The 14,733-nt window shown below is 39.8% G+C and overlaps 1 protein-coding gene across 1 annotated transcript in view; it reads left to right on the top strand.

Annotated features, from left to right (window-relative positions):
- Window positions 1-14,733, top strand: part of LOC135884300 (acyl-coenzyme A synthetase ACSM3, mitochondrial-like) — a 21,783-nt gene extending 7,050 nt beyond the window's left edge. The window contains exons 4-14 of the mRNA XM_065411585.1: window positions 349-556; window positions 1,997-2,140; window positions 3,030-3,186; window positions 5,489-5,568; window positions 7,017-7,140; window positions 7,687-7,767; window positions 8,879-8,980; window positions 10,268-10,395; window positions 10,534-10,633; window positions 11,206-11,325; window positions 14,647-14,733. Coding sequence (XP_065267657.1) covers window positions 349-556; window positions 1,997-2,140; window positions 3,030-3,186; window positions 5,489-5,568; window positions 7,017-7,140; window positions 7,687-7,767; window positions 8,879-8,980; window positions 10,268-10,395; window positions 10,534-10,633; window positions 11,206-11,325; window positions 14,647-14,733 — 1,331 coding nt within the window. The remainder of the gene's footprint in view (window positions 1-348; window positions 557-1,996; window positions 2,141-3,029; window positions 3,187-5,488; window positions 5,569-7,016; window positions 7,141-7,686; window positions 7,768-8,878; window positions 8,981-10,267; window positions 10,396-10,533; window positions 10,634-11,205; window positions 11,326-14,646) is intronic.

The following is a 14,733-nucleotide window of genomic DNA, read 5'->3' as shown; positions in this document are numbered from 1 at the left end:
GCTCTTGCCGGTACGCCGTACCGGGCCGTACCAGCTTACTTTCACCTCTGAACCCATCATTCTTACAAGTATATCACTTCCATAGGAGGGAAATCTTTCTATTACTAGTTTCTCTTATCCCACTACGCTAAAGACATTTTGTGTGATAGTACTTGCTAATTTATATTGATCCTAATTTATAATTCAGTCTGTGAAAAAGCAATATATGTACAAACACAGAACCAAATCCTATTCACAGACATAACTTCTGAAGCTAGTGGATCTATTAGTAAGAGTGAGGTGGGAAGAATTTAGTTAATAGATTTGTACAATCCTATTATTAAATTTTAAAGCTGGCTCCTCCTTTAGGAACTATCCTTATTCCTGGGACAACACAGTTGACAGCAAAAGATATTCTCCATAGAGTACAAACATCAAAGGCAAAGTGTATTATCACTGATGATGTTTTGGCACCAGCTGTAGATTGCATTGTGTCCGAATGCCAGTCTTTGAAATTCAAGCTAATTGTGTCAGAGGACCAGAGGGAAGGATGGCTGAACTTTAAAGACCTATTTACGTGAGTAGCTGCCACTGTCAAAGTGCTGCAGTAACATGAAAGAAAAGCCTGGTGGCTGGTTTGTTAATGTTGAATATGGTGAAATATTTTCATCTCTTTAGAAGGAGGAGAAATGAACTTTGGAAAAAAATACCAATGAGCATGTAATTCTATTGACTGTTAGGAACCTGAAATAGGCCAGTGCCCGTTTTGTTTGTATTTAGTGTGTACGAACTAGTATTTAACCACAAAATACATGTTCAGGCAGCATTTCCCCAGGGGTGGAGCACCCCCCATGGAGGATGCAAGGGACTAGCTGGGGGTTGTTGGCAAAGAACATTGGCAATGCTAGTTTTCCCCATGCTGCCCTGCTAACATAGTGGGGCTAAAATGGGGGCACGATTGGTTCTATTTTCCTAAAAGCAGGAGCACCGCCAGCTTTTTTGCCGCCCTAGGCGGTGGAAGGTCCCGCCCCCGAAATGCCGCCCCCGACAGAGGCAGCGGAAGGTCCCGCCCCCGAAATACCGCCAACGACTGGGGCGGCCGAAGATCCGGCCGCCGCGGTCACTGCCCCCCAAATGTTAGCGCCCTAGGCAACCGCCTAGGTCGCCTAATGGGTTGCACTGGCCCTGCCTAAAAGGGTGGGGATCAGTTATTAAAGGCTTGGGACATGCTGTATTCAGATAATAACATTGATTCCATGGTCCCAGTTCACAAAGGTGTGAACATACTGATCAAAGGCTCACACTCAGTTCTTCATAATTAGGCTAACGCTTTCCCTGGTATAACTCACTGCCCCAGCTCAGCTGTGCTTACTGGTGTTGTGGGTGGGTGGAGCCAAGGTACTCTCCCACTTATTTCCTTGGCATATGGCCAGGCTCACTACTGGGTGTGTGATCCCCAGCTTGAGGACACATAATTGCGCTAGCTTTCATCAAGCTAGAGTGCTAAAAATAGAACGCAGCCACTGAGGCACAAGCGGTGAGATGGGCTAGCTATCCCAAATAAGTGCCCATCAGAAACCTTAGACACATACTCAGGGGCAGGGCAGCTAGCCTAAAATTCTATTTTTAATGCACAGAGCTGGGAATCACACCCCTAATTCCAAATGTAGACATCCCTTTTAGTTGATTACTATCACAAGATTTTCTTTTAATGTAAAATTTTAAATGCAGATGGTGAGAGAAAGAAAAAAAGGGGAAAATTGAAATGTAAAGTTTGCAGTTTTTTAAGCCAGATCTCATGCCATCTGACCTGTTAATAGGCCGCCAAGTTCTGCGCATTATCCTTGATATGTAGTCACACTTCTCTAAAGATAAACCTGGGAAAAAGCTACTCCCTTCAGTGCAGATAAGCACCATCTCTTGTAACTCTGCAAGAGTTGTTTTATTTGAACATCATCTGGGATCCATAAGTTATATTTTTTTACTTACTTTATTCACCATCTTGTATTTTTTAAAGAAACGCTAATGCTGATCATAGCTGTGTGACCACGAAGAATCAAGATCCAATGACCATCTTTTTTACCAGTGGAACAACAGGGTCTCCAAAAATGACTGAACATTCCCACAGTAGTTATGGCATTGGACTGACTGTAAATGGAAGGTATGGATCATAACTGCTTTAAACCACATGGGTATTTCTTCAAAATGGTCACACGGTAGAAGTGAAGGAAGCATAGCACTTCACTAATATCTCTCTGTTTCAATAGCTTAGAAAATATCAAAGTTCCATTTAATTCATGACAAGATTATTGTTCCAGGAGACAAGAATTAATTTGAGTAATTCCACTAGCCAGTTATGGTTACCTTGAATCAGAGCACTGGTATGTAGTTGCTTTTCTTATCTTAAAAAAAAAAATCCAACACTATCTATTAAGAAGGGAACCAACCTCTCCTACTGGATCTTCAAAGAAGATCAGGTGATTTATAAACCATCTGCAAGGACCTTTATAAAGAGAGAAAGTTTGTGGTTTTATAAGGTTTATAAAGGCATGGGTTTATCACAGCATATGAGAAATGCACTGAACATCTCCCACAAAAACAAAATAACTTTATGAAAGCTCAGATTTGCAAATGGGATATTTTACCTTGGAAAATAACATTGATACTGTAGTACATTCCACTATGACTGGCAAGTAATCATAGATAAGAGAACACCAAATAAAAGTAAAGTAAAATGAGAAACTCTTACCCCCTGAAAAACAAACTGAACAAAATCCCCTACAAATTCACAAATATGCATTCAAGATGCTCTGTTTTGAGACATCATAAGCCTTTGTACTGGTGCAATATTTTAATGAAAAAATGCAAAGCTAATCTATAATAATGACACAGTGGCCATGTTTGGTGTCTTACTTTTGTTTGGGGTTTCAGCTGTTCGCTAATCTCAATTAAGACAAGATAGTGACTGTTTGTCCCAGTAACATTTTTGCTGTTATCATTTTTATATTTATTCTGTTTAAAAAAATTGTTCACAGATTTTTCTTTACCAGGTACTGGCTGGATTTAACCTCCTCCGACATACTCTGGAATACATCAGACACAGGCTGGGCAAAGTCAGCTTGGAGTAGCATTTTTGCACCATGGATTCAGGGGGCATGTGTGTTTGTACATAGCATGCCACGTTTTGACCCAACCACTGTCCTAGATGTAAGTTACAAGAACAATGGCATTTTCCTAACAGCATGGTTTTCCTCCCTTGCTGCTCTTGCCCAGATGTTCACCTCTCCCACTGCACAGCAGACAACATGCTCCTTGGCTACAGCTCTTCACCGAAGAGGTCACCAATCACATTTTAGAAGTGATATATATTTATATAGGTCCTGATTCAACAAATTGCTTAAGCACCCGTTTACCTTCAATTAGGTGCTTGAATCACATTGGCATCAAAGGTAAGCATGTGCGTAAGTGCTTTGCTGAGCAGACCTTATAGTTAGGGCTTCTGATTTGAGGTTTTCACCAATAAACAGATAAAACACCCCCAATTTAAAAATAAAAGAAAGAACAAGATATCAGTGTTTATCCAGTAAACACCAGAAAAACCCTGGAAATGCTTACTTGTAACTAAGCGCTTATCTAATTGGAGCAGTCATGTGACAATGGGGATGTGATTTCTAAAGCACGCCAACATATTGTGCAAACACCTGTCACGGATGGTCTAGATAATACTTAGTCCTGCCTTGAGTGCAGGAGACTGGACTAGATGACCTCTCGAGGTCCCTTCCAATTCTATGATTCTATGATTAATTGGTCTGTATAGACCCTGCTGGTGCACACTAAAGGTTCCTTAGTGCATGTTAATGTAGTGCCGTTTGAAACAGTACTATGTTAAAGTGCATTAGGGAACATTACAAAGAGATTACTCATTACGGTCTATACCGCTATACTGAGCAGAGCCCATGACATTATTTTAATTTTTTTATCATTTTTTGTTTTATTTTTGGGGGATTTTATTTTCTTTTGTTTGATTATGGGAGGCCTGGGAGGGGTGGGGGGCTGGGTCCTCCCTCTGGGATGGGAGGTCCAGGCGGTGTCAGATCTTTCCCCCAGGGGGTCGGAGGCTGTGAGGGGTGTTGCAGAGAGAACTCACCCTGCAGTAGGAGCCTCTCTCCCACAGGCCTGGGCCCAGCTCCCTGCTCTGTGCATTGCAAGCTGGTGCACAGAGGGTTACAGCCCCACTCAGGTTTGGCTCAGACACCTCTTTGTCATGACAGGGAGACTGCCAGCCAAATTTGAGAAAGGGGTGCTGCAATCCAACATGCCAGGTCACAATGCCACTTACTCAAATTTGGCCTGTCTCCCCCATGTCATGTTGGAAGGGCAAATGGGCCAAACCTGAGTGGTGCTGTGACCCTGTGCTCCAGGTTGCAATGCTCAAAGCAGGGAGCTAGGCCCAGCCCCATGGACAGAAGTCGCAGGAGTAAGTACAGTATGCTGTTTTTAAAAATTTTGTTATTTTACATTTGAAAAAATATGGGGCTCTAACACTGAGTAATGTACATAACATACATTACTCATTACAATATATACAAAGAGAAAGCCTCAAGACCCCTGATTTTTGAATATCTACAGAAAACTCAAAAATTGCTAAAAATAAACCCTGAAAAATGAAATAAATAATCCCCCAAAACAAAACCCTAGTTACAGTGCATGATTCTGCAAACATTTACTGTTCGTCATAAAGTGAAGCTTACACACACAAGCATTTGCAGGACTGGAACCATAGTTTGTAAAGCACTTTAGGATCCTCTGCAGTTTTATTATTACACAGTGAACAACAGTAGTGGATACATGAGCATCTTGTATGGCATTTCAATCATGAACTGTAAATATTTCAACACTGAAGAGTGGAGATGATACAAGACTGAGTTTTTTAACCTTATAAATTGGCATTGGTATTATATTTTATAATATCCTTCACATACAACTTTGGATGCTATGAGAAACAGCCAAGCATCATTCACTTCATGTGGGATATTCCACATCCCTACTACTATGGTCTCCTTACTGAAGCTACACTTATAAGGTAGTGTCCTTAACATTGCATATCCTTTTGTTAATCTGATTGCTGGAAAACACTAGCTAGTGTCAGAATATTTGGGGAATGTTTTACAGATGATACTTTTGGTTCCAACTGTTTTCTGAGTAATAAGAGCTGTAACTGTAAGGAAATGCTTTGAGAATGCAAACCCTTCTGTGACAAGACACTGGGAATGTGATGCTAACTATAAAAGCTATTTAAAGATGAAAAAGTATTTATGACTTCAACACTTGCTGTATTTTCAAGGCTAGTCAACATAATGTTCATGTGTTTCATAAATTGGTTGGAGCTATTACATTCATAAATGCATAAATATCTTACATTTAGGTTTCCTTGGGAGTAAAATAACTGTGGGAAGCATTGTTATTTTTGGTTGCAACATTTAGACAGTTTTTATTTTAAATTCTTTAGACTCTGTCCAGATTTCCCATCACAACCTTCTGTTCTGCTCCAACTGCTTATCGACTGCTTGTGCAGCATAATCTGACTAGGTAAACAATGATCAAAATATTTTATCATATTAGATCATCGTATTTTACCAAAACAGTAGCCAAATTCTGCTTTTAGTTTGGTTAAGTTACTCAAGGTTTACAATGGTACAACAGAAATTGTGCTGTGTATTTCTCGATGTCTTGAATTTTATGTATTAGAAATAAAGTCAGAGTACCATAATATGAGACATGGGGATAAATATAACTCCCACAAATTTAGCAAGTTACAGTGAAATGGAGTAAGACTTTGAAAAGCAGTTTAGCAGCACTGACAGTACTTTGAGTTTTAGTATTGGAAATATACTTTTATAATCAGATCTTAAGCTTTGTTTTATAGTCCGAGTTTACAGGAAGACCACTTTGATAGGGCAATCAAAATATTTTCCCCCATTACTGGTGTTCCTGGAATACAATAACTACAAGGGTATGTTTGTATCAAATTGGTTTGACTGAAATGTACAAGGATTGGTGATTATGACAATGCTACTATGGCATGAAGAAGCTTTTGATAAAATCATTAGGGCTCAGTGCCAATACTCTTCTGTATTTTAAGATCCTACTGAAAGCTTAGAGTAAGAGACTATTTTACCTTTAACATCTTGTAAAATATGGAACTTGCAGTTTTACGTGCATTCTTTCACAATGTGCCAAATTTATCTTCAGTTTAACTTCATGCAATTACATTAAAATGAACTGGGCTCAATAAATATTTTATGTATATTCTGTAGGAAGGAGACATGATAAAGGGATACAATAGTGAATGGACAAAGAAGGTAGATCAGCCAATTCTAGTCACTCTTTCTAGAAATACAAGATCAAGAAGCCATTTCATGAAATTGGAAGGCAGCAAATTGAGATTCTGATCATGTCGGTGATTCCACACAGGTGCTGCACCGACATGGAGCCCTACTGACTTCAGAAGAGCTGTGTGTGGGTACAGGGGTCTGCGTACACAGAGCTCCAGTGAAGTCAGTGTGGCTCTGCATAGGCATAGGAGTCTGCTCATGTGGAGTCACTTGCAGGTCTGGACCATTAAAACTAACAACAGGAACTACTTTTCATGCAGTGAACAATTAGCCTGTGGAACTCATTGCCACAAGGTATCATTGAGGCCAAGCGATGAAAAAAAGACTTTATATTGCTATGGATATGAGAGGCTCCACAGCTACAGTAGTGAGGATTTAAAACACACACACAAACAAAAAGCAAGAGTTCTGGAAGGATATAAACCCTCATGCTTCAGGGCATAAGCCAACTCAGCAACTCATGTCATTTAAGATCTGATTATCCACCCCCCTTAATTCCTCTACAGAATCAACTTCTTTTGACACATTTCTACTAAAAGAAGACACACAAAGAATCTAATCTGCCTTTTATATGTATTTCCTTACTGTGGCAGTTTTAACCCCTTTAAAACTCTGATAATCCTTTTTCTCTTTCATACAAAGCTATAAATTCAAGAGCCTGCAGCACTGTGTGAGTGCAGGGGAGCCAATCAACCCGGAAGTGATGGAGCAGTGGAAAAGGCAAACCGGGCTGGATATCTATGAAGGTTATGGCCAGACAGAAACGGTACAGTCAGATGCTTTAAAAAAAACAGAAGTAAATTCCATTCAGACTGCTAAGAAAATACGTTTGAAAAAATAATATACAGTCATGTCATCTTTCAGAGGGAAAAATCAATTGTAATATTAAATGATGATGGAAAAATCTAGTTTTAATAAGTCACCCAGAAAATTAAGGCCTTTATCAGAAGCCCAGTTAAGTCAGTGGAAGAACTCCCACTCCAGTGGGCTTTCGATTGGGACTTAATACTTCTGTGTTTTTTAAAGCATATTCCTCTTTATCACAGGTGAAATTCTGCCTTTGTTAAAGATTTACATTCACAACTCACATTCACTTCAATTGGAGCTATAAGCACAATTCTGAGGGCAGAATTTGGTCCCTAGAAGTTTACTCAGTGAATGTATGATTATAATGAAGCATTCATTGTTGTTTCTCAGAGAGGTTGCTATATACTGTAACTTTATTTGCCAGACTAGTTGAGTATATTAAATATAAATTAAAAACTGAATACATGAGATTGCAGAGTTTACTTTTAAAAACCTTTTGGTGTAGGTGCTGGTTTGCGGAACTTTCAAGGGAATGAAAATTAAACCAGGTTCAATGGGAATGCCATCTCCAGCATATGACGTTAAGGTATTGTGCAGCAGATCTGTAAGCCCTAGGGACCTTTTTCTCCAAGCAAGAAGGTACTGATTTCTCCTCAGGGAGGCTCAAGCAAGTTTAGGGTAGACAAAGAGAGGATTTCCCCCCCGCTGAATCATTTTCAGTTTAGCTCTCCAGAAAGTCAGATTCCTCTTATGTTATACAAATTTTCATTAGATAGTTTGTGAAATTTCTTGCTGGGTCCCAGGTAGAGATAAGCCAATCAGTAGGGGAAACAAAAACAAGCCCAAGCTGCATTCAGTAGTTACACCATAGGGAAGGATGATATGACAATGAATGAGAAACTCTCTAGAAAAATGCATATGATGATACATTGAACTATATATATATGTTATCTGAGTGATTGCACTACATCCATACACCAGTGGTTCTCAACTAGGGGTATGCACCCCTGGAGGTACGCAGAGGTCTTCTAGTGGATACATCAACTCATCTAGATATTTGCCTAGTTTTACAACAGGCTACATAAAGGCACTAGCAAGGTTAGTACAAACTAAAGTTTCATACAATGACTTGTTTATACTGCTCTATATACTACACACTGAAATGTAAGTACAATATTTATATTCCAGTTGATTTATTTTATAGTTATATGGTAGAAATGAGAAAGTAAGGAATTTTTCAGTAAACAAAAGAAAAATCAGACTCCTGAAAGGGGACTACACCAGTAGTCTGGAAAGGTTGAGAGTCACTGCCCTACACCAGTCTCAGTGGAAGAGTTAGTTAGAGGATATTGGAAATCAGTATTGTCTACTCCTGACTTGCTAATGCAGGCAAATCTTTGGGCAACTTTTTGCACTTCAATTTTCCCGACCGCTCAATTGCTATATACCTTTTTGCTCAGTTGGGTGTTACTAAGCTTAATTAATGTTTGTATAGTGCTTTGGAATCTTCAGGTGAAAATTTATTTTTCTGTTTCATTTAGGAGGGGAAGCTTCTCTTGCTGGTTACAGTCACTTCTATTTTTGACTTTTTAAACTCAGTATTTCCAAATAAATATGCAGGTTTTATTAGTTTAATGAAAATTATGGCTTAAATTAAACGCCAAGATAACACCACTGTGTATTTTGTTGGGGTTTAGATTATAGATGAACACGGCAATGCTCTGCCTCCTGGAGAAGAAGGAGATATCGCCATCAAAGCAAAACCTACGAGACCTTTTTGTCTTTTCACTCAATATATAGTAAGGAACTTCACAAATTTAAATTTCACACTTGTTAAATTCCTTATTTTTATATATGTGTAAAACACACAAAAATTATAAAATTCATTTACTATTCAGCCACTGAAACTAAACATTATTATTTGTATTGTGGTAACACCTAGAGATTCCATCCCCATTATGCATGGTGCTGTAATAACACATAACAGAACGATGATCCCCACCTCAAGGAGTTTACAATCTAAGTGTCTGCAAAGTCTCTTTAGCACAGACTATACCCCACAAGTTTACAAAGCTAGATACAACTAAATGGATAAATAATAGCAAAAGATGGAAACTAAGATGAATTGGCAAGGGAGATTTGTTTTCAGACCAGATTTTCACTAACGTGAAAAGTTACAGAAAGGCTGTTACAGATGGCAGGTGCTGCAAAGGTGAAGGCTGTCACACTAACAGAGCCCGCTCTCTAGAAAAAGTGAATATGATACATTACATGGTTGAAAGGAAAGTAATACTAGATAAGAAGCAATGTACATGTACTTCCTCTTTACTACTATTGCAGACTAAATTAAAGCTAACAAGACTTTTCATTTATTAAAACCAACTGTGACCATGCCATCCCAACAGTGCAATGAGGGAGGGACAGGAAATATCAATGTTTAAATTACCCCCTCTAACCAATCCAGGAGTCAGTTTAGTTAGCTTTAGAGGGAGCTACATACACCCCCTTTCTTAGCTAGGATTGGTCAACCTAAAACACATTTTTTTTGACAACTAGGGGGTGGAGGGAAAGGGAGGAGCAGAGACAAAAAGGAAAATAAGAGCTGGGAAATCTTCCCCCAAATAAACTTAATACTACATAACAGACATCTCAGCCCATAATCCTCAAAGGTTCCTAATATGGTGGGCCAAGATGCATATTTTGGGTAGTTCATTATGATTAAAAACACAAGTCTAAAACCTAGTCAAAGACATAACCCACAACAATTATATATTAACTCCACATCTGTTGAGTTTTGCTCTGTTTATGTCATACATTATAGGCTTTGTATTCAATCCACAATTATGAATATGAACAATGTTTGAAAAATGTTTTCCATTCATGTTGTTCATATCTGCTGGTATTTTAATACGTATCACTATGATATGGACTACTCAGCAAGGCTGAATTTTTGCATGCTAAATTATGTTGTAATATAAATTAAATGCTGGAATAAAATGAGATCAGTTTCTTGCATACATTAGAGTATAATTTCTTTTATTTGCAGAAAGGTTAATGTTTGTCAAATATAATTTAATGTTTACTAGGATGATCCAGAGAGAACTGACTCAACATTACAAGGGAATTTCTATATCACTGGGGACAGGGGGATTGTAGATGAAGATGGATACTTCTGGTTTGTTGGAAGAGATGATGATGTCATCAATTCTGCTGGGTAAGAATTCGTGTGTGCATTCATTACAATGTTAGGACTCAAATAATGCAGATGATGCCAACACACAGTTGTTTTATATGCAAACTTCACCAACTAATAAATGTATATAACAATAAAAGACTTTTCTTCATTTTAAAGATATCGTATTGGACCATTTGAAGTAGAAAGTGCACTGATAGAGCACCCAGCAGTAGTAGAATCAGCTGTTGTCAGCAGCCCAGATCCCATCAGAGGAGAGGTAAAGGACTTAAGATATCTTATGTGCTTGGATTTTTTATAGAAATATGTATTTTTAAAAAAGCCTTAAACAGAATCCTGAGGCAGCTGGCTACTCCAAACAATTGTTGAAACGTTTCATTCACATCAAAGCCCTCAGCAAATTCTTAATGTTCATCTAGACATAGGGGTGGCTGAAGTGGGGCCATCGCTGCATTGCAAAGTAACTGCAATCTTCGCTACAATGAATATAGAGGTGCAGCCCACAGAAGCCCCACATTCCAACATGCCATATCTTCATTTGAGCAGCCATATTGCTTATATAGTTTCTCATACTGGGACTTGTAGTCCCTATAGGTTGAAATTGCAAATTAAAGATAAGGATGGCTGCAATTTATTCCACTTCCTGCATATTACACATATAAGCAGCTGCTGGACTCAAATTGTTAATGGGGCATTCACCTTGGTAAAGTTTTTTGTACCTGCACTGTAAATTAGTTACTTTGTAATGTGTCAGCAAGTGAATTTTGTTAAACATTAAGACCTTGTACTGTATTATGTGCATTTTGTTTCATCAACATTTAATCTTTTAAGGTGGTGAAAGCCTTTGTTGTTTTGGCATCTGACTATGTTTCACATGAGCCAGAAAAACTGATTGAAGAGCTACAGAACCACGTTAAAAAGGTCACTGCTCCATACAAGTATCCTAGAAAGGTAAGTGCTTAACCAGAAGTATTTTAGATAATTACATTACATTTAGTCAACAAGTGGCATAAGAGAACTTCCATGTACAAAAGCTTTATTATACCCCCCCTCCTCCATACAAATCATAAGCAGGCTTGACAGGTTTAGATTTCTATCAGTAAATGTCAGTAAACATTGATTTTACCGTATACATAAACCAAACAAAAAACATTTCCATTGAAAATAATCTAAATTTAAAGACCGGCAAAGAAAGAAAAATGCTGCTTGAGAACGAGTTTGATTTAAGCATATTTACTTTGTATATTTTGACATGTGGTGTTGACAGTTTGTTTTTAACAGTTATAAAGCTTTAACTTTTTGAATCTCAACATCTACTGTCATTAAATATTGTCCAACCCCCCCATAATTTCCCACAGCTGTGAAAAATGTAAAAATAAAAATAAAAAGTTTAAAATCGATACTCTTCTGCCCTGTGAAAACTGAAATTGATAAACATTGAAAAAATGCTTAAAACTAAGCATTGATATATCAAAATGATAAAAATCACAAATCAAATTCTGCCATGATTAATCATAAGAATCTAACAGAGGACAGGTGAGTAAATATAATTATTCTAACATCTCCCATTTTCAATGTTTATTTTTAGCAAACATATGATATACCCTTTGTAGATGTTCATATACCAGAGTGACAAGGATAGTATAGAAATCCAGAAAAATGGATAGGAGAAAAGGGGAATTGAGAGCAGTAGGACACACAATCTGGAAAAAAATACACACTTACTTGGGAGCTGTGGTTCTAGTGTTGCCTGAGAATGGATTCCTATCTTAAATAGGTTCTCTTAAAATTATCCTTTCGTCTTCTCCAGACTCACAGGATTTCATTTTAGCTCTACTGTAAGGGCCAATGGATATTTGAAATAGAAATCCTCGCTCTTTGCCCTCTCTGCTACATTTAATAGCAGGTCAACAGCAAATATGTTTGTTTGAATTTCATAACTCTACCTATCTCCACTTTATATTAAAGAATTTATAGCAATGCTAAATTTGATTCTATGGTATAGAAATAGTGCAGAGAAACCCTGTGCTGCAGACTCTAGAGTGTCTATAATAGGCTCTGGGGGAATATTTGCCATTCATATTAATCCTCTAATCCAGGGGTCGGCAACCTTTCAGAAGTGGTGTGCCGAGTCTTCATTTATTCACTCTGATTTAAAGTTTTGCATGTAGGGTGACCAGATGACAAAGATGAAATATCGGAATGCGGGGGGGAGGGGGGGGAGCAAAAAAAAAAAAAAAAGCTGGTGTGCCCCCCCCCGCCAGGCGGCAGTGGCACAGCCCCGTCTCCACCCAACTCTCGGCTCCGACCCCCGATACACCCCCAGCTCCCCCATCCCCTCGCTCCCGGGCCCAGCCTGGGCTCCGAGCTGTGCAGCCAAGCCGCGCTCCGGGCCCCTCCTGCAGCTCCCGGCTCAGCCACTCCCAGGCTCCATCGCCCCGGCCCCACAGGAGAGGCTGCTCCGCTCCGCCCCACCTGGGACACTCGCCCCCGCAGCCCCTCTCCGGCCGCGGGAAGCTTGGGGACCCACCCGGGCAGGGGCGAACCAGGCAGCCGGGCCTGGCCCCTCCCGGCAGGAGCGTGTCCTTCCCACGCATGTCTCCCCCCCCTGCCCGGGCCCTGCCCGTCCCGCGCTGCCCCCGGACCCACCGCGCTGCCCAGGGGGCTGCAGGGCAGGAGCAGCCTCCGCACTGCACTCCCGGCCCCAGCCCGTGTGCAAGCCTGGGAGGGAGGAGAAATGCCGCATGGTTGGGGAAAGAGGCGGGGCCAGGGCGGGGATTTGAGGAGGGATCCAATGGGGGAAGGAGGGGGTGGGGCTGGGCATTTGGGGAGGGATCCAATGGAGGAAGGAGGGGGCGGAGTCAGGGGGGGGGCGAGAGCCCCTCCGGGCTCCACCTGTGAGCCGGAGCGGAGGGCAAAATTGCTTGTTTGTCCTGTGTCCCGACCGAACATCAGTCGGGACGCGGGACAAACAAGCAAATATCGGGACAGTCCCGATAAAATCGGGACGTCTGGTCACCCTATTCGTGTGCCAGTCATACATTTTAACGTTTTTAGAAGGTCTCTTTCTAGAAGTCTATAATATATAATTAAACTATTGTTGCATGTAAAGTAAATAAGGTTTTAAAAATGTTTAAGAAGCTTCATTTAAAATTGAATTAAAATGCAGAGCCCCCCGGACCGGTGGCTAGGACCCGGGCAGTGTGAGTGCCACTGAAAATCAGCTCGCGTGCTGCCTTCGGCACGCGTGCCATAGTTTGCCTACCTCTGCTCTAATCCATTTAGCCCACATGCATGTATTTTGATGTTTGCACTGAACGAATCTTACTTTTCCTGCAGGGTGCATAAGGCTCATCCTTTAGCGTTTCTGTTGCATGGCAGGGGCAGAACACTGAAAGCCAACATAGATTTGCAAAGATTCCTGGGTGGTGGCATTGCGTGATCTGTCATAATACAGACTCCCCAACCACAGATCACCCTCAGGATAAGGAGGGCAGAAAAGCTGCAGAGGTTACTGAAACCTGAGGCTGAAAAGCAGCTACAGAATGACCACACTAACACTCAGTGACTTGCAGTGGCTAGAAGGAGATCCTGTCCCAAAGAGCTTCCCAACACAAGGTTTAGTTATTCTGGCTGGGTACAAGGAACAAAAGTTGCTCCTCAAAGAGCAAATTACTAAACAAGGAACATTTATAGTAACAGTGTCAGAAAGATGCATAAACTAATTATTTCAAGATGCATTGAAATATAACCGGTTGATGTTTTATAAATATAAAGTCTACCACCTGTTAATCCAGTTTTGGAATTTCTTCAAAATTTTACGCAAACTATACATTTTATTATGGTGGAGAACCATCTAGGAAAATGTTTCCAGCATAAAGAATATGACATTGAGAAACTGAGGAACAGAATCTTTAAGAGTTTGACACTAAAGTTTCAGTACATCATGAACATCAGTTTATTTCTCATAGTGATGGGCCTACAACAGATTTTTAAAAGATAAAGTCAAAGATTTTTAATAATCCAAAAATAATCTATTATTTATCCAAAAAGAATCTATTTTTCCTTTGCTAAACTTTCTGTTGCTGATACTTTTATCCATTTAAACTCCTTACAATAGATCTCATGGAAAATGTCTTCCTTTTCCATAACTGGATCGATTTAATGTCTTCCATGTCTGTACAAGAGAGCAAATATTGTACACACATAGAGCAGATTATTTATCTCTTACTATATATTGTATTAGTTGTAATTTCTTCTCTTTTCCAATAGGTGGAGTTTGTTCAACAGTTGCCAAAGACAGTCAGTGGGAAGATCAGAAGAAATGAATTGCGCAAGCAGGAGTGGGGAAAAGCTTAG

Source organism: Emys orbicularis, chromosome 10 (assembly GCF_028017835.1).
Source record: "Emys orbicularis isolate rEmyOrb1 chromosome 10, rEmyOrb1.hap1, whole genome shotgun sequence".
Lineage (NCBI taxonomy): Eukaryota > Metazoa > Chordata > Testudines > Emydidae > Emys > Emys orbicularis.
The sequence above is the reverse complement of the archived record's forward strand: the minus strand, read 5'-3'. Positions and strand labels throughout refer to the sequence as shown.